The 27,157-nt window shown below is 37.6% G+C and overlaps 1 protein-coding gene across 1 annotated transcript in view; it reads left to right on the forward strand.

Moving 5' to 3' along the window:
* Window positions 1–27,157, forward strand: part of LOC150021358 (ADP-ribosylation factor-like protein 6) — a 90,539-nt gene that overhangs the window by 42,504 nt on the left and 20,878 nt on the right. The window contains exon 9 of the mRNA XM_090286703.1: window positions 1,278–1,288. Within this exon, the coding sequence (XP_090142829.1) occupies window positions 1,278–1,288 (11 nt within the window). The remainder of the gene's footprint in view (window positions 1–1,277; window positions 1,289–27,157) is intronic.

The following is a 27,157-nucleotide window of genomic DNA, read 5'->3' on the forward strand; positions in this document are numbered from 1 at the left end:
CAAGAGTAGCCGGCTTATCCATACATTGAAATAATATTGCTTTGGTACAAAATACTAAATATACATATGATAAATATTTTCAGTATGTTATCAGTAAAATATGGTATTTTAGTTAATTGCACAAACTATTACCAATCTTTCTCTTTTGTATTTATGTAGTCATCATGATATTTACCGTTAAACTGCAAAGAACATTCTAGTCATAATTTTTTCAAATACTCACCCAGGGATATTTTTATTGATTTTACAGAGAAAGGAAGGAGTGGTGGGAGAGAGAGAGAAACATTGCTGTGAGAGAGAGACATTGAGTGGTTGCCTCCCATGCACCACCAGACTGAGGATCAAACTCACAACATAGGTGTGTGCCCTGACCAGGGATTGAACTCTCACCCTTTTGGTATACAGGGACAATGCTCCAACAAACTGAGCCACCTGGCCAGGGCCAGTCATAATTTTATGATTAAGTGAAACTTAATTGAGAACTTATAGTGGTTCTCAGAATAACTACTAGAATTTTTCTGTGAACACACCAACTTAGTTTCATAGACTGTGGTAAAGTTGTCAGAGGGACTGATTCCCACATAAAACATAGGTCACAGAGGAACATTCCAGACAAGCATATTTGCAGCCTTGATTCTTATTTACAAGTGCTTATTATTGCTCTCAGTGAAGATATAGTATCTTCAACCCTGCAATTGTTCATAGCAAAGTAATTCAAAGCACAGTAATAACGAAAACATAGGTTGATATAGTCACCTGAATTTTACATGGTAGCTCTCCCCCTGCCTTTTTTTTTTTTTTTTTTTTTTTTTTTTGAGTGGTGAGAGGGATACATATTTTGTAACTGAGGCCACTAGGTGTTAGTAGCAATCCAGCATCATTGTACCACTTGCCAACTCTGGTCTGTCACCTAATTTTTGTGTCTGACTTTTCTGATTCATTATCTTTACATCTTCTCTTTCAAGTCTTTGTAAGGAGGGTACATTGTTGAAAATATTTGTGTGCCCTTGTGTTGCTGTTTTTTGCCTTTTTATTTTATTGTTCCTTTACAGTTGCCAGTTTTTCCCCCATTGCTCTTCCCTGCCCCACCCCCCACAGTCAGTCCCCACCCAGTTGTCCATGTCCATGGTCATTTACACTTGTTCTTTGACTAGATCCTTCCCCTTCTTCCTCTCCTTATCCTCCTCTCCCCTCCCCTCTGGTCCTTGTCAGTCTGTTCCTTGTTCCCTTGCCTCTGGTTCTTTTTTGCCATTTTTTTAATGTTACTGTTACAACAGTTCTCTACAAGGTAAGTTAGTTGTATCCCCTATTTTATTTAGGTATCATGGAATAGTATTTAAAAAGCACTTGTGCTCTTGAGTCTAGGAGATTCATTCTACTACTTGTTATTAATTAACATCTCTTGTGAAGATTATTTTCTTCATCTGTAAAATTTAAAAATATAAAGTGTCAAAATTGTTGTACAGATTAAATGAAACACTGTTGTGTTAAAACCCCTTGCATAAGAAAACACTCAATAAATGCTAAATGTACCCTTTTACCAACTGCGCTATTTAATAAAGAAGGAAACTTTGTACATAGATTAAAAAGTATATCAGTTTGGTTTTGAATAGGAGATCCTTTGTTCATATTTCTTATGTAATAGTAGTTTATAATTTGATGCTCCTGTTTCTCTGGATTTCAAAAGAGGCAAAAGCCTATTTTACAAAACAGGTAACAATATATAGGAGAGTTGTCTGTGCCTATAACTTATTAGCCAGAAGTTTTTATGTAAATCTAACTCTAAAAAATGTTCTGAATTTATCTCTTCATTTGGCTTCCAAAATTCTGAAAATTTCCCAACATGATAAATAAGAAGGCCCTTGAACCAATTTAATCTTATTTAGAGTTTAAGGTTGAAATTTTGGGGTTAAAATATTAAATGACACATTTTATGCCATGATTCCCTCCCTTCTTTTTTGGACGGAGTCCCAATAATCACCTGTGTATTGCAACCCAAAGACAAGAATCCCTGAGTAAATTATGAAGTATTCTTAAAAACCAACAGAGAGCCCTGGCTGGTGTGGCTCAATGGATTGAGCACTGTCCTTTGAACCAAAGGGTTGTCTGTTCAGTTCCTAGTCAGGGCATATACCTGGGTTGCAGGCCATGTCCCCTGTTGGGGGCATGCAGGAGGCAGCCTATCAGTGAATCTCTCACACATCAATGTTTTTCTCCCTCTCTTTCAGCTCTCTAAAAATAAATAAAATCTTTGAAAAGGAAAATTAAAATGTGCAAACCTTTAAAAAAAAAACAACAGAACATGTAGAAACCATCAGTCTAAGTTGTTTTCTGGCTCTGAAACTTTGACATTAGGTATATATAAAGAGAAATCCTCTCATGTGACTAAGGAAACTTACTCATTTTACCACTTTATCTGTATGGGAAAGGTTAATGCTTTCACATTTTAATACAAGATTTATTAACTATTCATATGGCTGTTCCAAAGAAAAACACTTAGCTTTGTCCCCTCCTCAAATCTCACTAAGAATAAAGGGACTTTTGTTTAAAGACATTAACCCTCAAGGGCAAAAAGAATGGGAGTGACGAAAATGGCAACCAAGTTTTAGAAGCTGAGTATCTGATGAATGTTAAATGACTTAACAGATCAGATGAATGCTGAATGGCTTAGCAGACTTAAAGACGTTTTCTCTTCACAGAGAAAGCTGAATTTTAAGCTAGCACTGGGGAAAACTGGAAAGCATCCTAATTTATATTGCAGATCCCCTCAAGGGCTCAATATTGGTGAAAATTGGAAATCAGATGAGTTGGGGCTGAAAAGAGAAGACACAGTCATCCTTACCCCAAAAGAAGATAAAGGGTTCACTCTCTGCAGAGTCAAATGGAGTATCTCTGGACTGGAGAACAGCAAGCACAACTGTGTGTGGTAGAGCTGAACTGAAAATGATGAGTAACTGAAGTTTCATACCAAATATTATAACCCTCTTCTGCCTTTTCCAGCTTCTTCCAGAAGACACTGGAAGTAGACAGGAGATAGAAAGTCATTTTTAAGGAATAAACTAGCCCAAGAGAAAAGACCTAGTGGCATTAACGTCAGAAATTCCCAAGGAAATGGCTCAACTCGACTCACTAGAATGAAGACCATATTTCACAAACACACACATCAAAATTCCAGTCAGCTTTACAGTGTTTACTCATACATATGGGAAGGTGGCAAAGGATCACCAGGCATTTGAGGACAAAAACATTATGAATTATGGAACATGAATGAACTGGAAAAAGTAGGTTAGAGAAAGTAGAATTTATTTAGCAAGAACATTTCAAAAAATGAATATCAAAAAAATCAAAAAATGAGTTCTTAGAAAATAATAATAGAATGGTAGAAATGAAAAACTAAATTAAAAGAAGATAAATAGCCCTGGCCAGGTGGCTTGATTTATTGGAGTGTCATCCTATACAGAAAAAACTTGCAGTTTAATCCCCAGTCAGAGCACATATTGGGTTGACCAAAAGGTTAGTTGAGTTTTTTCCATAAGATGGCTCTAGTAGCACTTAGTTGTCTTTAACTTCATTTGAAACAATTTTATTAGGTTGTACTGTGACAGCTGTCATATCAGCATGCATTTTTTTTAAAACATCAAAATTGGTGAATTTTCATGTAACCATTTTAATATTGAAGGTGGAAGAACACAAGCAACATTTTCAGCATATTCTTCATTATTTCAAGAAAGGTAAAAATGCAACAAACAAAAAGACTTATGCAGTGTATGGAGAAGGTGCTGAGACTTATCAAACATAAAAAGTAGTTTGTGAAGTTTTGTGCTGGAGATGGTGCTCCATAGTCAAGTAGACCAGTTGAAGTTGATAGCAGTCAAATTGAGACATTTATTGAGAACAATCAATGTTGTACCATGTGGGAGATAGCCAACAGACTCAAAATATCCAAATCAAGCATTGCAAATCATTTTCATCAGCTTGATTATGTTAATCACTTTGATGTTTGGGTTCCACATAAGTTAAGCAAAAAAAAAAACCTTGACCGTATTTCCACATTCCATTCTCTGCTTAAACATAAGGAAAATGTTTTGTTTTTAAAACAGATTGTGACAGGTGATGAAAAGTGGATAATTTACAGTAATGTGGAATGGAAGAGATCATGGGACAAGCGAAATGAACCACCACCAACCACACCAAAGGCCAGTCTTCACCCAAAGAAGGTGATGTTGTGTGTGTGGTGGGATTGGAAGGGAGTCCTCTATTATGAGCTCCTTCCTGAAAACCAAATGATTAATTCCAACAAGTACTGCTCCCAATTAGGCCAACAGAAAGCAGCACTTGATGAGAAGCACCCAGAATGAGTCAATAAAAAATGCATAATCTTCCATCAAAATAACACAAGACTACGTGTTTCTTTAATGACCAGGCAAAAACTGTTACAGCTTGGCCAGGAAGTTGTGATTCACCTGTCGCATTCATCAGACATTGCACCTTCAAATTACCATGTATTTCAGCCTTTATAAAATTTTCTCAATGGAAAAATTTTCAGTTCCCTGGAAGACTGCAAACGGCACCTGGAACAGTTCTTTGCTGAAAAAGTTTTGGGAAGATGGAATTATGAACTTGCATGAGAGATGGCAGGGGGTAGTGGAACAAAACAGTGAATACATTGCTCAATAAAGTTATTGGTGAAAATGAATAATGTGTCTTTTATGGTTTACTTTCGAACCAAATGAACATTTTGGCCAACCCAATACTTAGGTTGCAGCTTCAATCCCCAGCCAGAGTATGTATGGAATGTGACCATTCGCGCTCTCTCTCTCTCTCTCTCTCTCTCTCTCTCTCTCTCTCTCTCTCTCTCTCTCTTTCTCTCTCCCTCTCTCCCCTCTACTTCTCCCCCCACCCCCTCTCAAATCAATAAACATATCCTTGGGTGAGAATTTTAAAAAACAGGGACAATCTCTCAGAAAGTAAAGCAAAAAGACAAGTAATAGAAAATTGGAAAGAGGAGATAAGTAAGTAAGAGGTCATGTTTAGAAGGCCCAATATCCAAATAGTAGGAATTTCAGAAAGAGAGAACAGAGAAAATAGAGGGGAGAAAAATCATCAGATTTTCAAATGGTATTTTCAAGAATTGAATGATGAGTTTTTAGTTGAAAGGCCTCTTGAGATCTCAATGCAGTAAATGAAAATATTCTCACACCAAAGTACATCATTAATTAAGTCAACACTGAAGACCATGGAAGAGTCCACAAACGTCATGAGAAGAAAATAAGAGAGTTTTCATGTAAAGGATAAGAATACAGAATAGCGTCAAACTTTCCAACAGCAACATCTGGAAGCTGTAACAGAATTGGGCAGTGCCTGGAAGAGTCCAAGGGGAAAAAAATACGTTCTCAGGCATTGTCGATGTATTGTGACTGTAGAATGAAGACATCTTCATTCATATATAGTCTTGAGAATTTACTTTCTATACCTCTTACTAAGGTAGACAATGAGAGGTGTACTCCTCAAAAAAACAAGGGAATAAACCAAGAAGAAAAGGGTCATGAAACAGGTAAACTAGCATCACAGAGTGGGGGAAGGAATCCCCTAGATGATAGTGGAGATCCTAAAATGACAGTGAAAGATCTCATGTGGGTGAGCATAGAAAGCAACTGGTCCGGATTTGAGTTTTGGAACACTAGGGAATTTAATAGACTATGTAATGTGTTTCATAATAATAAAGGTTTAAATGGTGTACAGTAGTGGGACTGAAGTAATATGAAATACACAAAAGAGCAGAGAGACAGAGATGTGGAGAGGAACAATTAACATCATGGAAAACAAAATATAGTTGAAGACAGGAAAAGTAACCGAGTTATACCAGCTGTCTCAACTGTGACTAGCACAGAGTCATTATGTTGATAATGACTACATCACTATGTTAGGAAAATGGGAGTATTGAAAACATTATGAGGGTTGCAGCGTAGTGGTATGTAAGATCTGAACCCTCATATTAAATGGAAGGAAATGATCTTTTAACAAGTAATAATGAGAGTATATCATTTAGACATAAAGAATAATCACCAACAAGGAAGTTGGAAGTAGTTGCCAATGGAAAGAGGAAGGAGATGATGAGGCAAGGGACTGCTGATTTTTATACAGACTTAGAGAGCTAGTTGACTCACTATGCATATACAACTTAGATGAAAGCTAAAAACTAGAGTATGGATTGCGCTTTTTAAAAAAAAAGGATGCATAGGTTTCTACTGTGTTCTTACAGATTTGTATTAGATTACATAAAAAACATAGATTTTGCCCTGTAGAGACCAATAATTTCTTGTTTGTTTTGTTATCAGATCAGATCCAAGCTGTGAAGACATGAAAAGATAGTATTTGGAAACCTCAACAATTGTCAATGCAAGGAACATATCTTAAGACAAACTGAAAACTTTAAAATTTTTTAAAGATGTTGGTCCATCTAGGAACACTTTATAATCTGCTTGCATTTATGGACTCTGAATAAACTTTATAAGAATAGACTTCAGATACACTAAACTTGCCATTAATTATATGAAAAATCATCAGAAGGGCTTCCCAGACTTACGAACTTCTTGGTAAAGGTCTAACTTGATTGTAATGAGAATGTTTAGAGTCAGAGTTAAAATCAATCTCACTAGCTCGTCATGAATTATGATCTCTTTAATGTATTTTATTTCTAATTATCTTCTAAAAATGTATAGTACAACTGCAATGTGATTGTGCTAGCGAAAAAGAACTTTAAATATTTACAAGGGACCATAGGTAATTAATGTGTATTTAGATTTTTACTGTATGTTACTATCAATAAAACATAAAATGTAATGTACCAACTAGAGTGCTTTGTTTATGATGAAAGAATAATGCTGTTTGAATATGGTATTTGGTGTTTTATTGTCAAACATTTGTAAATCTGAGACCAAGTTATGCTGAAGTTGTTTATCCAGTGAATATGTATTGTACATCTTGTTCCTGTACTATTCTGGCATTATCCTACAGAATGGTGATACCAGGTAAATAAGACATATTCCTTATTCTCAGAGAACTTAAAATTGAATGAGGTAGAATTTGAGAATCTTAATATATCACATTTAACTTTATTTCATTGGCTGAATGAAAATATTTTATCTTAAGAGTTATAAATGTGTGATTCTTTAATAATTATATTTGAATGCTTATTTCTTTAAAATTCCCCCAATTTACTATAGTACTTTGTTAAAATAGATTCTGACTCACCAAGTTGGTTTTTTCTCTGAGCATAAACTGCTACATAAGTGTTCTTCAGAACTTTAGACATATCTCAGGTATCTGCTGTAGGAAATTGTGTTATTCTGACAACTTAGAGACAGAATTATGAACTCTAAATAGAAACTTTGATTTTAAATTAAACACTGGGAAACCGTACAAAGCAGTGCATATAAAGGAAAAGCTCGAGACCTTCGTCCATTGTCCTTTATAAGATTGTAAAGGGTCTTAAGTCTGAGAGGGAGGGATTGTTAATTTTTATTGTTAAAATATTTAACTAATTAATTGTTTTTAAAAAAGAAGAGAAGAATATATGAAAGGGTGAGGCAGGAGAGCTTGTATGTACAACCCATGGGCATGGACTTGGAGAGGGGATTGTTGGCGAAGGGGGGTGCTGGGTGGAGGGGAGCAAAGGGGAAAAAATTGGAACTATTTTAACAATATAATCAATAAAATATACTTTAAAAAATTTTTTTAAAAATAAAAATAAATTTAAAAAACAGGCAAAAGATGAATAATAAAGGTGTATTATAGTAACTGGTTGTGGTATGTTTCAAGAGATTTGAATAAAACAATTTTAAACCTACAGTAAAATTTCTATAATTTACTTTCTCATAGTCCTGAAATCCCATTGAGTTGGAATTTGTCAAATTGAAAGTTACCCAGGATATTCCAGTGGTCCAACATTTTAAGGTAGCTTGCCAGCCTTTCATAAATTGTTTTGATGAGGGTAAGAAGTGAGACTCATTAATTGAATTGACTCAAATATAAAAAGGACATGATGATGAAAATATTGAATGTGATGTATCAACAACAACAAAAAAAAACTGGTATTCTGTAACTGTTTTAGGAAGATGCAGAAAAGAGTGTTTAAGAGAATTCAAGTCCTCATCTATCATAAGGTAACAATAATAGTTAATCACTCTGATCACTATATTTTGTGCAAGATATATCACACATGTGACTTTGTATCATATAATCCTCAATAGTTTTATGTGGTATGTTCTATTATTTGGTTGATAGACAAGAAACCTGAAGCCTGAAAAAGTTAAGTAATTTGCTGAAGGTCACAGAGCTAGTAAATGGTGTTGTGATTCAGAACCAAACAATCTATTTAAAATGAATGATTCAAGGGACAAGGATAATACAGGTATTAGAAATGTAGGGGTATCTGCCATAAAAGTACCTAAAAGATTTGAAAGGGTTCTCACTGTAGAGGAAGACCAGGATCAGAATGGGAGGTTGTCAAAAATAAAGGACTCCTAAATTTTTGTTGCTTGTTTTAAGTCTATTAACACTTCATATTTTAAATTCTGGGCATAATGACTGATAAAAATAATTTTTATGTTGGTACTCAATTAGTATTCTACAAACTACAGGAACTCATACCTATGCAAATATTTGGACAAAAGTTTCCTTTGTTTTCATGATCTTCAAATTTGATTTATATTATGTAAATATTCATTCTTATGCTACACTTTCATGTGAAGATTATGTAGAAGCAAGTTGGGCAACAATAGCTACAGGATGCCATATTAACTGTATAAGCTGAGGTTATTGGGTTTGTATTTAACATCATGCAATTAAAACTCACTGCATTATAAAGCCCATGCATATGTTTTTTTCATGTTTAGACATCACTGTGTAACCAAGCTTAATTTATAAGCTCCGCATTTCAATATAACACCTCATGAAGTGTTCAGAACTTATCCTATTGTGTGTTTTGTATTTAAATATATATGGCCGCATTTAGTTTGTGCTTTGTAAATCATGAAAGGGCTGAGTTTTATATGTTTTTCTTTTATAGGTTGTCTCCTAAAAATTATGAACTGCCTCCTGATTGCTCAAGTTATTTTTTTCCTTTGGAATTTTTGGCACACCACATTGTTATTTACTCTTGCAAATACCTAAGACAAATACATTCTGCATGTAACTCTGGCACATTTAAAATGTAGCATTTTAACTGTGTGCATATTTCTGCTTTCTGATTATTTCCTCTTTAGTTTAAAAATAAAACTGATGTTAAATTTCACTTAATGGACGTTAAAATAGGTTGTTTATTTCTGTGCCTGGAGAGAAGTTCTATTATGATTTAGAAGTGGTTATTGTATTTAATTGACTGTTTCAGGCAGCTTACTCCATTTTCATACTAGATCTTCCTCTTTAAGGCTGCTTCTGCCGGGGTTTGCAAGGGACTTCCTCAGGACCATTACTCTTCCTTCTTATCACTTAATTTCAATGCCACACTCGGAGGATTTATCAACATGCAGTTTTAAACTGTTTTCTGGTAATTTAGAATAAACCAAGAAGGACAAATTAAATCTTTCTCCATATTTTAAATCACTCATACTAGAAGTCATACAGGAATGGTAGATATTTTGAAAATAAAATTTTGGAGGGAACATAATAGTAGTAAACTTTTTTAAAAAGTACATTTTATTGATTATATTGTTACAATAGTTGCAATTTTTTCCCCTTTGCTCCCCTCTGCCCAGCACCGCCCCACCCCCAGCAATCTCCACCCCACCGCACAAGTTCATGCCCATGAAATGTACATACAAGTTCTCTGGCTTCACCATTTCTTATATATATATATATATATATATATATATATATATATTTTTTTTTTTTTTTTTTTTTTTACAATAAAAAATAACCTCACCTCCCAGACTTAAGACCCTTTATAATCTTATAAAGGACAATGGGCGAAGGTCTCGAACACCTCTAGCTGCTTCAAGCTGGGCATGGTTGTTGTGCTACCTACCCTTGGGTCCAGAAATCCCTAATAAGAGTTGGGGTGTGGAGGAGGGATGGCCTTCCCACATGGGGAAGGATCGTGCAGACTCCAGGTCAGTTGGCTGTCCCCGGACAACGGTGTGCTTGGTTTAACAGGCTGGCATTCTTGTTGTATTCTGGGGGCAACAGATTTGGCAACAGGGTTAGAGGGCATCATTCAATCCATAACCACTAGATGACAAAAGGCAAGTATTTTTCAGTGTCCCACATTAGGGGGAAAAAAAGGATTCTTTGGAGGAAGGTGTGCCAGGCACATCTCACCTGTCCAAAACCCTTTTGCCCATTATACTTAGTTTGGGTTGAGGGAAATATTTTAGGTTTCCCCCATCTCAGACTTTTGGGCCCTTTCTGTCCAAGTAAATAGGATAGAAAAGAGAAATCAGTTCTAAAGTGAAGTCCACAGACTACTCCATTCTTCACCAACCCAGTCACTTAGTTCAGCCAAACCGTTGAGTCTCAGGAGGCGGCGATGTAGACAGGATTAAGTGAGGCATACATGTACAGACACTCACTCAGGTAATGAGATCATAGGCTTATGCCCTTTGAAAACAAAACATGTTAATTTAAAACAAAACACATGTTAATTTATGCACCATAACCCACAATACAGTCTAAATCTGCAAGACTGTCTTATTGGAAAGACATCCAGTTGCAAGGCATTTGACATTCTTCTTGCCTGTAAATTAAGCATCTTTGATGATGCCACAGACATAGTTTAACTTTCAAGTGAAAACAAACATTGAATGAAAAGAAACTTTAAAGACAGTTAGCTGCACTAGTTTATAGTCTACCACTGAGCATTGTGATTTTCCTTGAATCACGATATTTCTCCTTAAGATTACCCTCCTTGTCATTAAAGAGACTGCATTAAGTCCATTTTCAATTTATCCTGTTCTTTTGCATAAACAACAAGAGCAGCAAATGATCACTTATGATCTTTAGTTCTGCTTTGCTGGAACTTACACAACGAACATTTAGGGTGACCTTCACTCTGCCCTTCAGGGCACAGAAGCTGAGCCACATACCTGACATTCACCCTTGCCTGTAAACACTGGTCTTTTCCAAGTCCTTCAGGTTTTCCATTGTGCCTTAAGGTCCCTTTAGCCATCTTTCAGGAAAACAACCTTCATTCCTTCCCTGGGAAGATTGCTGTGGACCTCATAACCAACCAAGGTACTGAGCCTTTTTTCTCATGGGCTTTTATTACCTTCAAATGTCAATCCCAGTTCCTCAGGACTTTTTGGTACCAACCAGAGCCCAGGCATGCCTCCTTCGGGCATGACATTCCAGTCAAAGTCTTGGTAAAAAAAAAAAATCTCTATTAACAACTGGTCTTACTAGTTTTGTGCAAAGAACCTTACATCATTACTTCTTCAGAATGCCAAATTCTAGAGGAATCAGATAGAAAAATATAGTGTGAAGGAAAATCCTTGTTCTAATATTCACTAAAATTTCATTTCCATTGTTTATATTTTCTTTTTTTCCCCCACTAAAAACTTTATGTTTGTTTTTCTATTATAGTTGTCCCACTTCTTTCCCTATTGCTTCCCTGCACCCTGCCCACCCCTTCTCCCATAGTCAGTCCCCACTCAGTTGTCCATGTCCGTGTGTCATTTATACATGTTCTTTGACTAGACCTTTCCGCTTCTTACCCCCTTCTTTCCCTACCCCCTACTCCCTTGTCACTGTTAGTTTATTCCTTGTTTACATACCTCTGGCTCAATTTTGCCCACTTGTTTGTGTTGTTCATTAGTCTCGTGTAATAGGTGATAGCATAAGGTTTTTTTTTCCTTGCCTTGCTTATTTCACTAAGCTAATTCTCTCTAGTTACATCCATGTTGTTGCAAATGGTAGAAGTTCCTTCTTTCCTTCTGCTACATAGTACTCCATTGTGTAAATGTACCACAGTTTTTTGATCCACTCATCTGCAGCCAGGCACTTAGGTTGTTTCCAGCACTTGGCTATTATATAGTGCTGCTATGAACACTGGGGTGCACAGGTTCTTTTGAATTGTTGTTTCAGGATTTTTCAGATATAATCTTAGCAATCGAATTGCTGGTTCAAAAGGCAGTTCCATTTTTAGATTTTTGAGGAAATTCCAAACTGTTTTCCATGGTGGCGATCCAGTCTGCATTCCCACCAGCAGTGCATCAGGGTTCCCGTTTCTCTGCATCCTCTCCACAAGTTGTTTGTTGATTTGTTGATGATGGCCATTCTGACTGGTGTGAGGTGGTATCTCATTGTGATTTTTATTTGCATCTCTCTGATGGCTAGTGATGTTGAGCATACTTTCATATGTCTATGGGCCCTCTGTATGTCCTTTTTGGAGAAGTGTTTGTTCAGGTCCTTTGCCCATTTTTTAATTGGGTTGTCTGTCTTCTTGGTGTTGAGTCATATAAGTTCTTTATATATTTTGGAGATCAATCCCTTGTCTGAGATATCATTGGCAAATATAGTTTCCCATACGTTTGGTTCCCTTTTCATCATGCTGATGTTTTCTTTTGCTGAGCAGAAACTCTTTAGTTTGATGTAGTCCCATTTGTTTATTTTTTCCTTTATTTCCCTTGTCTTACGAGATATATCTGTGAAAATGTTGCTACGTGAGATATATGAAATTTTTCTGCCTATGTTTTCCTCTAGGGCTTTTATGATGCCATGGCTTACACTTAAGTCTTTGATCCATCTTGAGTTTATTCTGGTGTACGGTGTACGTTGGTAGTCTAGTTTCATTGTTTTGGATATCCCTGTCCAGTTCTCCCAACACCATTTGTTTAAGAGGCTCTTCTCACTCCATTTTATGTTCCTTCCCCCTTTGTCAAATATTAGTTGACCATTAGACCTGGGTTTGTTTCTGGGCTCTCTATTCTGTTCCATTGATCTATATGTCTGTTCTTATGTCAGTACCAGACTGTTTTGATTACCGTGGCCTTGTAGTATACTTTGATATCAGGTATTGTGATTCCTCCTACTGTGTTCTTCTTCCTCAAGATTGCTGTGGCTATTCAGGCTCTTTTTTGTTTCATGTAAATTTTTGAAGTATTTGTTCTAGGTCTGTGAAATATGCCATTGGTATTTTCATAGGGATTGCATTGAATCTATAAGTTGCTTTGGGTAGTATGAACATTTTAATGATGTTGATTCTCCCCACCCATGAACATGGTATATGCTTCCATTTATTTGTGTCTCCCTTAATTTCTTTCTTCAGTGTTATGTAGTTTTCTGAGTACAGGTCTTTTACCTCCTTGGTTAAGTTTATTCCTAGGTACTTTATTTTTCTTGTTGCTATGGTAAATGGGATTTTTCTTTTAGTTTCTATCTCTGAGATTTTATTGTTGGTGTACAGAAATGCCTTCAATTTCTTAATATTGACTTTGTATCCTGCTATTTTGCCAAATTCACTTATTAGGTGAAGTAGTTTTTTCATGGAGTCTATAGGGTTTTCTATGTACACTATCATGTCGTCTGCAAATAATGTCTGTTTTACTTCCTCTTTTCCAATTTGAATGACTTTTATTTCTCTTTGTTGTCTGATTGCTGTGGCTAGACCTTCCAAGACTATGTTGAATAGGAGTGGAGAGAGTGGACATCCTTGTCTTGTTCCTGACCTCAGGGGGAATGCTCTCAGTTTTTGCCCATTGAGTATGATGTTGGCTTCAGGTTTCTCATATATGGCCTTTTTATGTTGAGTTGCGCTCCCTCTATTTTCATTTTGCTGAAAGTTTTCATCATAAATGGATGTTGTACTTCATTAAATGGTTTTTCTGCTTCTATTGATATTATCGTGTGGTTTTTGTCTTTCATTTTGTTTATGTGGTGTACTATGTTTATTGATTTGTGAATATTAAACCATCCTTGCATCCCTGGGATGAATCCCAGTTGATCGCGGTGTATATTTCTAATGTGTTGCTGGATCCAGTTTGCCAATATTTTGTTGAGGTCTTAGCATCTATGTTCATCAGAGATATTGGCCGGTAGTTTTCTTTCTTGGTTGTGTCTTGACCTGGTTTTGGAATTAGGGTAATATTGGCTTCATAGAACAAGTTTGGGAGTCTTCCCTCTTCTTGGATTTTTTGGAATAGTCTGAGGAGGATAGGAGTTAGTTCTTTCCTAAATGTTTTGTAAAATTCACCTGTGAAGCCATCCCGGTCCAGGGCTTTTGTGTGCCAGGAATTTTTTGATTAGTGCTTCAATTTCACTAGTTGTTATTGGTCTATTCAGGCTTTCTGCTTCTTCTTGATTCAGTTTTGGAAGATTACATGTTTCCAGAAATTTGCCCATTTCATCTAGGTTGTCAGATTTCTTGTCATACAGTTGTTCGTAATAATTTCTTACAATCCTTTGTATTTCTGTGGTATTGGTTGTGATTTCTTCTTTTTCGTTTCTGATTTTATTTACTTGGGTACTCTCTCTTTTTTTCTAGATGAGCCTAGTTAAAGGCTTGTCAATTTTGTTTATCTTTTCAAAGAACCAGCTTCTACTTTTGTTGATCTTTTGAATTGTTTGTTTAGTCTCTATGTCATTTAATTCTGCTCTGATCTTGATGATTTCCTTCCTTCTACTCACTCTGGACTTTGTTTGTTTTTCTTCCTCTAGTTCTTGTCGCTGTAGGGTTAAATTTTTTATTAGAGATCCTTCTATTCATTTTAGGTAGGCCTGTATTGCTATGAACTTTCAGGACTGCTTTCGCTGTATCCCATAGGTTTTGGGTTGTTGTGTGTTCTTTATCATTCATTTCCAGAAACTTTTTGATTTCTTCCTTGATGTCATTGTTAACCCATTCACTATTTAATAACATGTTATTCATTATCCATGAGTTTGAATGTTTTTGAGTTTTTTCCTTAAGGTTGATTTCCAGTTTTAAGCCATTGTGATCTGAGAAGATGCTTGACATAATTTCAATTTTCTTGAATTTCTTGAGGCTTGTTTTGTGTCCTACCTTGTGGTCTATCTTTGAAAATGTTCCATGTGCACTTGAAAATAGTATATTTTGCTTCTTTGGGGTGAAAAGTTCTATATATATCAACTAAGTCCATTTGCTCTAGAGCAGTGGTTCTCAACCTTCCTAATGCCACAACCCTTTAATACAGTTCCTCATGTTGTGGTGACCCCCAACCATAAAATTATTTTTGTTGCTATTTTATAACTGTAATTTTGCTACTGTTATGAATCATAATGTAAATATCTGATATGCAGGATGTATTGTCATTGTTACAAATTGAACATAATTAAAGCATAGTGATTAATCACACAAAAAATATGTAACTATATATGTGTTTTCCGTGGTCTTAGGCGACCCCTGTGAAAGGGTTGTTCGACCCCCAAAGGGGTTGCGACCCACATGTTGAAAACCACTGATATAAAGTGTTGTTCAATGCCTCAAAATCTTTGGTGTTTCTTTGCTTTGATGATCTGTCTGTTGTTGACAATGGGGTGTTAAAGTCCCCTGCTATGAGTGTGTTGCTGTCTATATCCTTCCTGAAGTCTCTCAAAATTTTCCTTACATATTTGGGTGCTCCTAAGTTGGCTGCATATATGTTTACAAGGGTTATATCTTCTTGATGGATTTTTCCCTTAAGTATTATGAAATGTCCTTCTTTGTCTCTTTTTATGGCCTTTGCTGTGAAATCTGTTTTGTCTGATATAAGTATTGCTACCGCAGCTTTTTTTTCATGTCCATTTGCTTCAAATACTTTTTTCCATCCTTCACTTTCAGTCTGTGTAGATCTTTTGTTCTAAGGTGGGTCTCTTGTAGACAGCATAAATGGGGGTCATGCTTTCTAATTCATTCAGCTACCCTATGTCTTTTGATTGGAGCATTTAATCCATTTACATTTAAGGTTATTATCTATAGGTACTTATTCATTGTCATTTTCCCTCTTTGTACTTGTGTTCCTCTCTATCTCTCTCTGTTTCTTAATCTTCTTAAAGCAGACTCTTTAGCATCTCCTGTAATGCTGGTTTGGTGGAGATGTATTCTTTTAGCCTTCTTTTGTCTTGGAAACTCCTTATTTCACTTTTCATTTTGAATGAGAGCCTTGCTGGGTATAGAGTATTCTTGGTTGCAGACCTTTGTTTTACATTGCTTGGAATATTTTTTGCCATTCCCTTCTGGCTTGTAGTGTTTCTGCTGAGAAATCTGATGATAGCCTTATTGGAGCTCCCTTGTATGTTATTAGCTGTTTCTCTCTTGTTGCTTTTAGGATTCTCTCTTTGTCTTCAAGTATTGCCATTTTAATTATGATTGTCTTGAAGTGGACCTGTTTGAGTTCATCTTCATTGGGACCCTCTGTGCTTCCTGGGCTTGCGTGACTCTTTTTCTCATCATGTTAGGGAAGTTTTCTGTCATTAGTTTTTCAAAGAGGTTTTCTATCCTTTCCTCCTCTTCTTCTCCTTCTGGAATTCCTATGGTATGGATATTATTATGTTTCATGTCATCCTGCAGCTGTCTTAAAACCTCTTCATTCTTGTTCAGTCTTTTTTCATTTTGTTGCACTGTCTGGGAATTTTTTTCTATGTTGTCCTCCAGCTCACTGATCCGATCTTCTTCTTCTAGCCTGCTTTTAATTCCTTCTACTGTATTCTTCAATTCAGAAATTGTATTCTTCATTTCCTCCTCGCTCTTATTGAGAGCCTCTATGTCCTTTTTCATGCTGGTGTAATTCTCAGTAAGTTCCTTGTAGTTTCCCTGGAGTTCCTTGTAGTTTCCCTGGAGTTCTTTATAGTTTTCCTTGAGCTCACTGAGCTCATTGAGCTTCCCCATAATCCATGTTTTGAATTCCATATCTGATAGCTTGCTTCCCTCTATTTCATTTAGCACTCTTTCTGGGTATTCTTCCTTTCCTTTTAATGGGGGGTTGTTTCTCTGTCTCCCCATTTTTGTGACTCTTATTGTTTTTTGCTGCTTCTTAGATTGATCTGCACTTCCTGGATATGCCCCTGGTGGCATCAGAGCATGTCCCAGTCTGGGCCTAGGCTGCCTGTTGGAGACTACCGGAGATCTACTGCTTTTGTCAGTCTCCTTTAGTTGTTAATCTATTCAATCTGTGATTAATCGTCAGGTTTAAGGACCGAGGGTGGGGCAGCTTAATTCCTGTAGGTAGGGCTTTTGCTTCCCCTCAGGCTGACACCACTCAGAGGGGAATGATCTGCCTACAGTATTGGGGATGAGTCAGCACTGGGACCCAGTCGGCTGCTCCCCCAGTTCTCCCCTCAAAGCCACCACACCAAATTCTCCCTAAGCGTCTCTAGTCCTCTCTGCCTTCCTTCTGCTTGAGCCCAGGGTAAGTGGGGACCAAAATATTTTCATATGTGATCCGCTTAAGAGCTCTTTTTCTCCAACTATTTCTCTCCAGCTAGCAAGAAACCCTGTGGCTTTTCACTTTTCACAGCTGGATACGATTTTACTTTCCGCTCTGTTGCTATAGGCTGGGGAGCCCAGCTAGGGGTTTAGACCCTGCCCTCCTCAGGGGAACTCCCTGCTGCTGAGCTGTTTCTCAGTCCCTTCAGTTGCCACCCGTGAGCGCCCAGCCAGTCCTTTCACGTCTCCACACTTCCTACTGGTCACGTTGTGATGTAGCGGCCTTTTCTGTCTCTCCGTGGTTATAAGACTTCAGCTAGTGTTCAGTTGGTTATTCCAGATGATTTCTCCCGTAATAAACATTTTTATAGCTTTTACTATGTGTCATGCATTTTCAAAGCACTTTACATAGGGCAGGGCCAAAGTAGGTTTACAGTTGTGAGTACACAAAGCACAATTCTATTATTATTTATTATTGTTTTATTTTTTTATATGAACAACTGTAAACCTATTCCCCACCCTGTATATAGGCATACCTCATTTTATTGTGCTTTGCTTTAATGCCTTTCATAGCTGTTGAATGTTTTACAAATTGAAGGCAAGACCCTCCACCAAAGAATTATGACTGATTTTTGCAGTGGTCTCGATTTGAATCCACAATTTCTCCAAGGTATGTATGTATTAATTTATTTAATCCTCATAACAACCTTATGAGGTAGATGCTATTATTATCTCTTATACAGATTCAGCAATATTTCCAAGACCTTATATCAACACATAGCTATTTTTGTGTGCCCCTTGAGCTAATGATTTTACATTTTTAAAGTCTTCTCGTACCCATCTGACACCACACATAGTAATCAGAATATTACTGACTATATTCACTATATTGTACTTTACATCCCCATGACTATTCTGTAACATCCAATTTGTACTTCTTAATCCCTTCACCTTTTTGACCCATCCTCCTAACTCCCTCCCATCTGGCAACCATCAAAATGTTCTCTGTATCTGGTCTGTTTCTGTTCTGTTTGTTCTTTAGATTTAATTGTCGATAAGTATTTAGTGCTATTTTGTTGTTCATATTTTTTATCTCTTTTCTTCCTAAAGAAGACCCTTTACATTTCATGTAATACTGGTTTGGTGGTGATGAACTCCTTTAACTTTTTCTTGCTGGAAAGCTCTTCATCAGTCCTTTCATTCTAAATGATAGCTTTGTTAAGTAATCTTGATTGTAAGTACTTGCTTTTCATCACTTGAAGTATTTCCTGCCAGTCCCTTCTAGCCTTCACAGTTTCTGTTGAGAAATCAGCTGAAAGTCTTATAGGCGCTCCCTTGTAGGTAACTAACTGCTTTTCTCTTGCTGCTTTTGAGATTTTCTCTTTCTCTTTAATCTTTTGCATTTTGATTATGATGTGTCTTGGTGTGGACCTCTTAGGGTTCATTATCTTTGGAACTCTGTACTTCCTGGACTTGTATGTCTATTTCTTTTACCAGATTAGGGGAGTTTTGTCATTTTTTCAAATAAGTTTTCTTGCTCTCCTCCTTCTGGCATGCCCACAATCCAAATGTCAGTACAATTGAAGTTGTACCAGAGGCTTCTTACACTAACCACATTCCTCTTTCTTCTCTTTTCTTTTTTTTTTTTATTATTTTTTTCTTTTTGCTGTTTGATTGGGTGTTTTTTGCTTCCTTATATTCCAAATCACTGATTTGCTTCTTGGCCTCATCTACTTTACTGTTAATTACCTGTCAATTATTTTTCATTCCAGTTAGTGTATCCTTCATTCCTGACTGGTTCTTTTTTATGGTTTCATGTCCTTTTTTATGCCACTGAAGTTCTCACTAAGTTCATTAAGTATCCTTATAACCAGTGTTTTGAACTCTACATCTAGTAGATTGTTTTTCTCCGTTTTGCTTAGTCCTTTTTCTGGAATCTTGGTGTGTTTTATCACTTGAGACATGTTTCTTTATCTCCTCATTTTGGCAGCTTCCCTGTGTTTGTTTCTATGAATTAGGTAGAGCTGCTACATTTCCCAGGCTTGGTAGAGTGGCCTTTTGTAGTAGGTGTCCTATAGAGTCCAACTGCACAGCCTCCTCAAACACCCTAGCTGGGTACATCAGGTATGCCCCCCACACCATGTGGGCTGTGTAGACCCTCTAGTTGTAGTTGTGCTTTGATTGCTGTTGGCACTTCAATGGGAGGGATTTACCCCGGATCAATGGGCTGCGTGTACTGGCTGCAACCACTGGCCACCATGAATGATCAGCTGTGCAGGTGCCTGCCCTCCCAGAGCAGGACTTACTTCATTGGGGTTCTGGTGCTCGCTGAGTCCACTGCTTGAGAATGTTGCTTATGGATGTGATTGGGTGGTGCTTCAACATGGTCTGAAGCTGTGCACCATGTGTGCTGGTTCTAAGGCCCCCTGGAAGGTGCAAGCCAAGGTCAGCTACTGCCTGTGTCCAACCCAGGACCACATAGCATGAGCTACAGAGTCATCTACAGATGGCTGCTACCTGTGCTGGGCTTGGAGGTGCCCAGGAGAGGCCAAGGTATGAACCAATGCCAGCTGCTGCTATTACTGGGCCTGGGGAAATTTAGTGAGATGTAAGGGGCTCATTGAGGCCAGATGCTGCTTGTTTTAGGGACTTTAAGAATGTCTGAATCATAAGCCAAGACAAGCCTTTTGTGTGGGAAAGGCACTGAAACAGCTTGAGTGCAAGCTGGGTGGGGCAGGGCCTCAGGGAATTACCAAGGTGGGTCAAACAGTGTAAGCCATGGCCATGTTGATGGAGTCTCAGTAATGGGCCCTGCCAACCAGCTCTGTAGTGGGGGAAGGAGGGTTCATCAAAGGAACAATAGCCTCTGCCAGCACTTTCGTATGGGAAAGATGGCTCGCTCCCCTCCCCCACCCCACCTCACCCCATCCCCCACCCCACCTCTGCTCCTTCTTCAGCTCTTGCCTGATCCAGACCATTTAGTTCCTCTCTGTATGTCCCTGGGGCCTTGTAAGTTGCTGCCCTCATGCTGGAGCTCAGAAGGAGAGAGTACAAGTAAGTTCCTACTTGGTCCCTTTAAGAGAAACTGCCTGGGACTCAGGAAGTCCTCCATCTCATTCAGGCACAATCCCTGCTGCTTTTAACAGCCAGAAGTTATGGGGGCTTCTCCTTCTGGCACTGAAACCCTGGGTTGGGGGCCCTGGTATTTAGCTGGGACCCCTCAGTCTTCAAGGGGGGACCTCTGCAGCCACAATATCCCTCCCAATTTTTATCCACCACGTGTGAGTGTGGGACCAGCCTGTTCTGCATTTCTGCCCCTCCTACTGGTCTTGATGTGGCTACTTCTCCAAATCCCTAGTTGTAGGACTTCCATCTAGCTATATTTCAGGTGGTTCTGAATGATGGTTGTGTAGTTAAGCTGTAATTTTGATTTGATTGTGGGAGGATGTGAGTACCTCATTTACCTATGCCATCATCTTTTCTGGAAGTCTAAAGCCTTCTTTCAAAAAGGAAAAGAAAATATAGGACCAATAGATACTATATACAGCCCACAAAACCTGAAGTTATTTACTGTCAGATACTTTACGTAAAAACTTGGCAACCCATATCATAGATGATGATGGTGAGGCAAGAGAGGTTAAATAACTCCTCTATGGCCACACTGGAGATAAATAGAGGATCCCCAATTTTAAATCTAGACAATATGGCTCCAGAATAGTATTCTTAACCTCTAAAGACTTCTCAAAAAGCTGTGGACTATAAAATGGGATAGAACAAAGTAAAATCACTTATTTTTAAAGTAATCATATGAAAGTTGAAATGGCTGGAAAATCATGCCCCCTCTTTTTTTTTTCTTCCCCCAGTAAGACTAATGTCTTGGCCTTCTGAAGTCTTTTTTTCTTCCTTTTCTTTAAATGGATAGCAACAGATGAGAGAGAATCAGAAACAATGGATGTGTTTATAGTTTAAAGTAAATCACACTCACAAAGATTATCCCCATTCATCTAGCTTGGACTTCAGAGCTCATGATTTTTACCAATATTTTGAAGTAAAGGATAACTAGTGTAGATTGTCTTGAAATTTATATAGTAAAATATGGAAATATTTATCATTCAGTTTGTTCATATGCATTTTAAGTTAGGTGATCACAAGGAGCAAACTATAGCTAAGAATATTCTCTTAATTACAAACAATTCATGATTGTACCTCAGTGTCCTAAATTTTTGCCTTTTGACTAGATAAATAACATATATCCATAAAAGACTAGACCCAGAAATAAATCCATCTCAATCTCTCTTTCTTTCTCCCTCCTTTCCTCCCTCTCTCATTCTCTCTTGGAAGATTTTGTAAATCCTTCCAAATATTTTGTGAAATACCATAATGTTATAGTAAAATGTTACTAAAATAGGTTTAGGTTCACTCCAATTGGGGGGGGGGTATTGATATTTTTAAAGAGTGAGACATCAATTTGTTGTTCCACTTATTTACACATTCATTGGTTGCTTCTTGTATGTGCTTTTACTGGAGATCAAACCCTCAACCTTCGTGTATCAGGATGATGCTCTAACCAACTGAGCTACCCAGCCAGGGCACAACAATTGTGTTTTGAATGTTTGAGTGTTTATTATAATTTTTTACTGAGGAAGCTGATGCATTTTATCTTCCTTTCTTGACTAATGATCTTAGTCACTTTTGTCTTTAATATTTACTCTTCGTCGGAGATCCTATTCTGCTGATTTCTGCCTGAAGTATTTTCTAAACAGGTATATTAGTTCCTAGAGTTCGCTATGGAAAGTCTTAACATATTCTGTTAAACTGAACCATGTGATATTGCCATTTTGTAGGCCCAAAGTGGCTGAATGATAGCACTTTAAAATGTTTCAGCTGAGATCACCTAGAAACAATTTCATTGGGAATACATCGGCAGCCAGAACCTACCTAGCCTGGCCCAAAATAAATCTGTCGTGAAAAATATAGCTACAATACTTTGTAATTTCATCCCCAAATGTAGCCACTAATCTGAGAGATTCCTTAACTTTTCAAAATATTGTTTTTGACACATTTAATGAGCCATTTCAGAATATCTCAGGCTCAGCATCGCTTGTTTCAGCTGCAATTCCTTATAAGCACCAGCCTCTAAGGCGCTTGATTGTGCCCCACCCCTCTCATTTTCTGTTTTAGAGCTTCTCTATTTTGGCTCCCTTGTCCCCACCATTACCATTCATACATAACCCAGCAGGGGAACCATTGACCAGTGGGGGACAGGAGCCAATGAATAAATTCTTCCCTCTTTCTATGTTTCCCATCAATTGTGGACAGTCTAGAGACTCTATATATAGCTTCTGGCATGGTTCCTCTGAATCTAACAATTAGTCATACTTAGTAGCAGCCAGCTACATATCATGACCTCATATTGCCTCTCTCCTACCTGCTTTATTCTCATTTTCCATAACTGATTCCCTAATAAAGTAATAGCACCAAACCCTTCTGCCTGAGCAGCGCTTTCTGAGGAACCCAGATTATATCCCAATACTAGTTCTCAAATTTTTATCAATCACTTACAGTAAATATGCTGAAGTGTGAGAAACATTCACCTAGGATTTCTTTTCTGTTTTAAAATAGACTTTAGCCCTGGCCAGGTGGTTCAGTGGGTTGGAGTATCATCCCATACATCAAAAAGTTGGGAATTTGATTTCCACTCAGGTCATGTACAGGAGGCAATCAATCAGTCTCTCTCTCTCTCTCTCTCTCTCTCTCTCAAATCAATAAAAAAATAAAATGTAGTTTATATTTAGAGCAGTTTTAACTTCACAGCAAAACTGACCAGAAGATACGAAGATTTCCTGCGTATTCCTAACCCCACATATGTACTGTCCACATCCTGATGTCCTAGGATTTTGAAGCATATAAACATCACCCTCAGGTAAGCATAGTGGTAATGAGTTGATCAAAAGCTACCTTAGAAGTCATGGTTCTGGGTAACTTGGAATAAGCACCCTTCACCCTATCTCCCCCACTGAATGCAACTGTAAAACCTACAGAGACCAGCTATTTGAATGCATGGACCAGGGAAAGGTAGCAGGTAGATTGAAGAAGATGAGGAGTTTCACATGCCATGAGGTATCCCCCTCTTCCTGCACTTAAGGCTGAATAAAACCCAGAATTGGTCATCTGTGCAGGAAGAGCTCCAGGAGAAAATGTCTAATTCTAGCTCAAAGTCCAGGCAGGGAATCTCCTAAGATCAGTAAAGGGTAAGGAAATGCTCCATTTTTATTTCCTATATTTTGTTGTGCACAAGCAATGGGGAACCCATGGACAGCTAAAATTCTGAAGAAGGGGAACCTTACTCTATAATCAGAGGAGCTGTGGTCCCAAGAGGATGTGGTAAATCCTCATTACTTTTGTTTTAGCTTCCCACTGCTTGGCCTAGATGGAGATGCATTCACAGGAATTATATGGCAGAGTGGAGTACATAAAGCCCCAGCTTTCTATATAGAGGATCAAAAAGGGGGAACCCAGAGAACTGTAAAGATTAGGGTAGGGAAGAGACCAGCAAAGCAAACCTATAAAGTTGTTTATGGATTCTTAGCCTTACACTCAGTGTGGTCTGAGTCTAAATAGCATACAGACTTTCAGAACAGAATTACAGTTGACACTATGACCCAAATCCAAAACAGGCCACTGGGTGGCACATAAATATGCGCTAGATCTGAATAAAACTGAAAAGTTTTTTGAAAACAAATTACATTGAAACTACAACTCCAACAAGACTGGTTGGAAATTTTGACCTGAGTCCAACCAGGTTGAATGCCCACTAAATCACAGTTTTCAACAATTTCCATAAAATTTAAACAAGACTCGGGCTCTGATAACTTAATATTTAAATGTTTGGTATGCAATCCAAAATTACTAAATATACAAAAAAAAAAAAAGGAAAAACACATGGGAAATGAAAAAGCTGATGCTGATGCCAGCATGACATGGATGTTGGAATTAGCTAACAGACTTTAGAACAGCTATCATAAAAATGCTCAGAGTAAGGTGAACACTCTTGAAATAAATGGAGAGAGAAAAAGTCTCAGCATAGAACTAGAAGATACAACAAAGAAATGAATGAAAATTTTAAAACAGAAAAATACAATAATGAATAAAAACTCACTGCATGGGTTCAATTACAGAATGAAAATGAGAGAGGAAAGACTCTGAACTTGAAGGTATATTAATAGAAATTATTCAGTCTGAATAATAGAAAAAAAAGATTGAATAAAAAAATTAACAGAGCCTCAGGGGCCTGTGGGACGATATCAAAAAGTCTTTGTTCTTGTAATTAGTGTCCTTAAAGGATAGAAAAGTATACAGAGCATAAAAGGTATCTGATGTGCTAATAGCTGAAAACTTATCAAATTTGGTGAGGGGCATAGCCGACAGATTGAAAGCAGCCAGAGAAAATGACATATCACTTACAAAAAAAAGAACAATTCAAATGACTGCTGATTTCTCATTAGAAATCATTAAATTTGAGGAAAGTAGCACACCATTTTTAAAGTGCTTTAGGCAAAGACAGGCACCCAGCAGCTGCTCATGAACAGAATTTGAAAACAGGAGTGAGGTCAAGCACCCCCATACCACAGAGACCAAGACAGACTTCTCTACAAGAAAATCTCCTCCTAAATGCCCAATTGTTTGCACCATCCAATATATATTCTCTACTGGCAAGACTCAGCAGAAGAAGGTTCAACAACAGGACTGTGCTGAAACAAATTGCGTGGACTCGCTTTCCTAAGTTGTTCAGTGGAAACTTGCCTTTACTTGAAAAAAACAAGGGACTGACCAAGATGATCTTAACATTCCTCATCTTGATGCAAGAGGGAACAACAGGGGAATGTACACCATCCAGAAGAGTATGCTTGCTTCAGAGACTTTGAACTACAAATGGCATCCAATTGTAGGCACTAAGTGGGAATGGATTGATCATAGTTTACACAATCAAGCTAGACTGACACAATCTCTAGCAAGAAGTATTGTTAATTCAATCATCCCATCGGTATCATGAGCTCTTGATGAAGCATCTCCCTGGCTGCAGAGAGCTGCATTAATGGTGATGTAAAGGGACTTGAATTTTGACTGGTCTTCAAAGTTGACTGAGTATCTCACTAAGCTGTTGAGGAATGGAGCTTGTTAATTAAGGAGGAGGAAGTGGTGTACACCTTCATTCCCATCTGCTGACTCCACTTCAGGTGAAGCTAACTGCACCAGGAAACCACTTGACGTCAAGGAATCAGTGGTGAGGGAGTCAAGGAACCTCACAGCACAGAAGACACCTGAAAGACTTGAAGTGAATGGACCCAGACCACTCCTCAACAAGCTCCTCAAGATCAAGATATTTTATATTTTCAAAAATTAAGTTCCTAACCTCAGACTGACTGCTCATATGACAGTTTATAGCCACAACAGGACTTAACAAATACAAGAACTAGGATCAAATTCACCTGGAGTTGACAGAACAGGGTTCCAGACTTATGTGTGAGATTGCAACAACCTGGTTCACACAGGTTGCCCCCACCCTAAGGCTCTACTCCACCCAACATATGGGTTCATTTTTCTACAATAGGCCATGCTACTAAGACACATAAACAAACACAGGGAGACTGCAAAACTAAGAAGATATGTATTGCCCAAATGAAAGAACAGAACAAAACTTCAGAAAAAGAACTAAACAAAATGGAGATAAGCAACCTATGAGATACAGAATTCAAAACACTGGTGATCATGATGCTCAAGGAACTCATTGAGTACTTCAACAGCATAAAAATTACCCAGGTAGAAATGAAGGTTACACTAAGTAAAATAAAGAAAAATTAACAGGAAATCAACAGCGGATTGAATGATGCCAAGAATCAAATTAATGATTTGAAACATAAGGAAAAAACACATAGTCAGAACACGAAGAAAAATGAATCCAAAAATAATGAGATAGGGTAAGGAGCCTCTGGGATAATTTCAGATGTACCAACATTCAAATCATAAGGGTGCCCAGAAGTAGAAAAGAGCAAGAAATTAAAAACTTATTTGAAAAAATAATAAAAGAAAACTTTCTTAATTTGGTGAAAGAAATATACAAGTCCGGGAAGCACAGAGAGTCCCAAACAAGTTGAATCCAAAAAAGAACACACCAAGACACATCATAAGTAAAATGACAAAGGTTAAAGATAAAGTAACAAAAGAAAAACAAATAGTTACCTACAAAGGAGTTCCCATAAGACTGTCAGTTGATTTCTCAAAAGAAACTGCAGGTAAGAAGGGAGTGGCAAGAAGTATTCAAAGTGATGAAAAGCAAGGACCTACAGCCAAGATTACTCTATCCAGCAAAGCTATCATTTAGATTCAAAAGGCAGATAAAGTGCTTCCCAAAGTAAAGCTAAAGGAATTCTTCATCACTGAACCATTATCATATGAAATGTTATAAGGACTTAAAAAAAGAAGATTGTCCTGACTGGTGTGGTTCGGTGTATTGAGTGCCAGCCTCCGAACGTAAAGGTCACCAGTTCGATTCCCAGTCAGGGCACATGCCTGGGTTGCAGGCCAGGTATCCTGTTGGAAGCATGAGAGAGGCAACCAGTCAATGTATCTCTCACACATTGCTCTTTCTCCTTTTTCTCCCTACCTTTCCCTCTCTCTAAAAGTAAATAAATCTTTTTAAAAAAAGAAAAATATCAAAACTATGAAAATTAAAATGGCAATAAATTCACAACTATCAACAATTGAATCTAAAAACTAAGCCAACTAGCAGAACAGAAACAA

The sequence above is a fragment of the Furipterus horrens genome, unplaced genomic scaffold, assembly GCF_987537825.1.
Source record: "Furipterus horrens unplaced genomic scaffold, mFurHor1.1.pri manual_scaffold_1, whole genome shotgun sequence".
Taxonomy (NCBI): Eukaryota; Metazoa; Chordata; class Mammalia; order Chiroptera; family Furipteridae; genus Furipterus; species Furipterus horrens.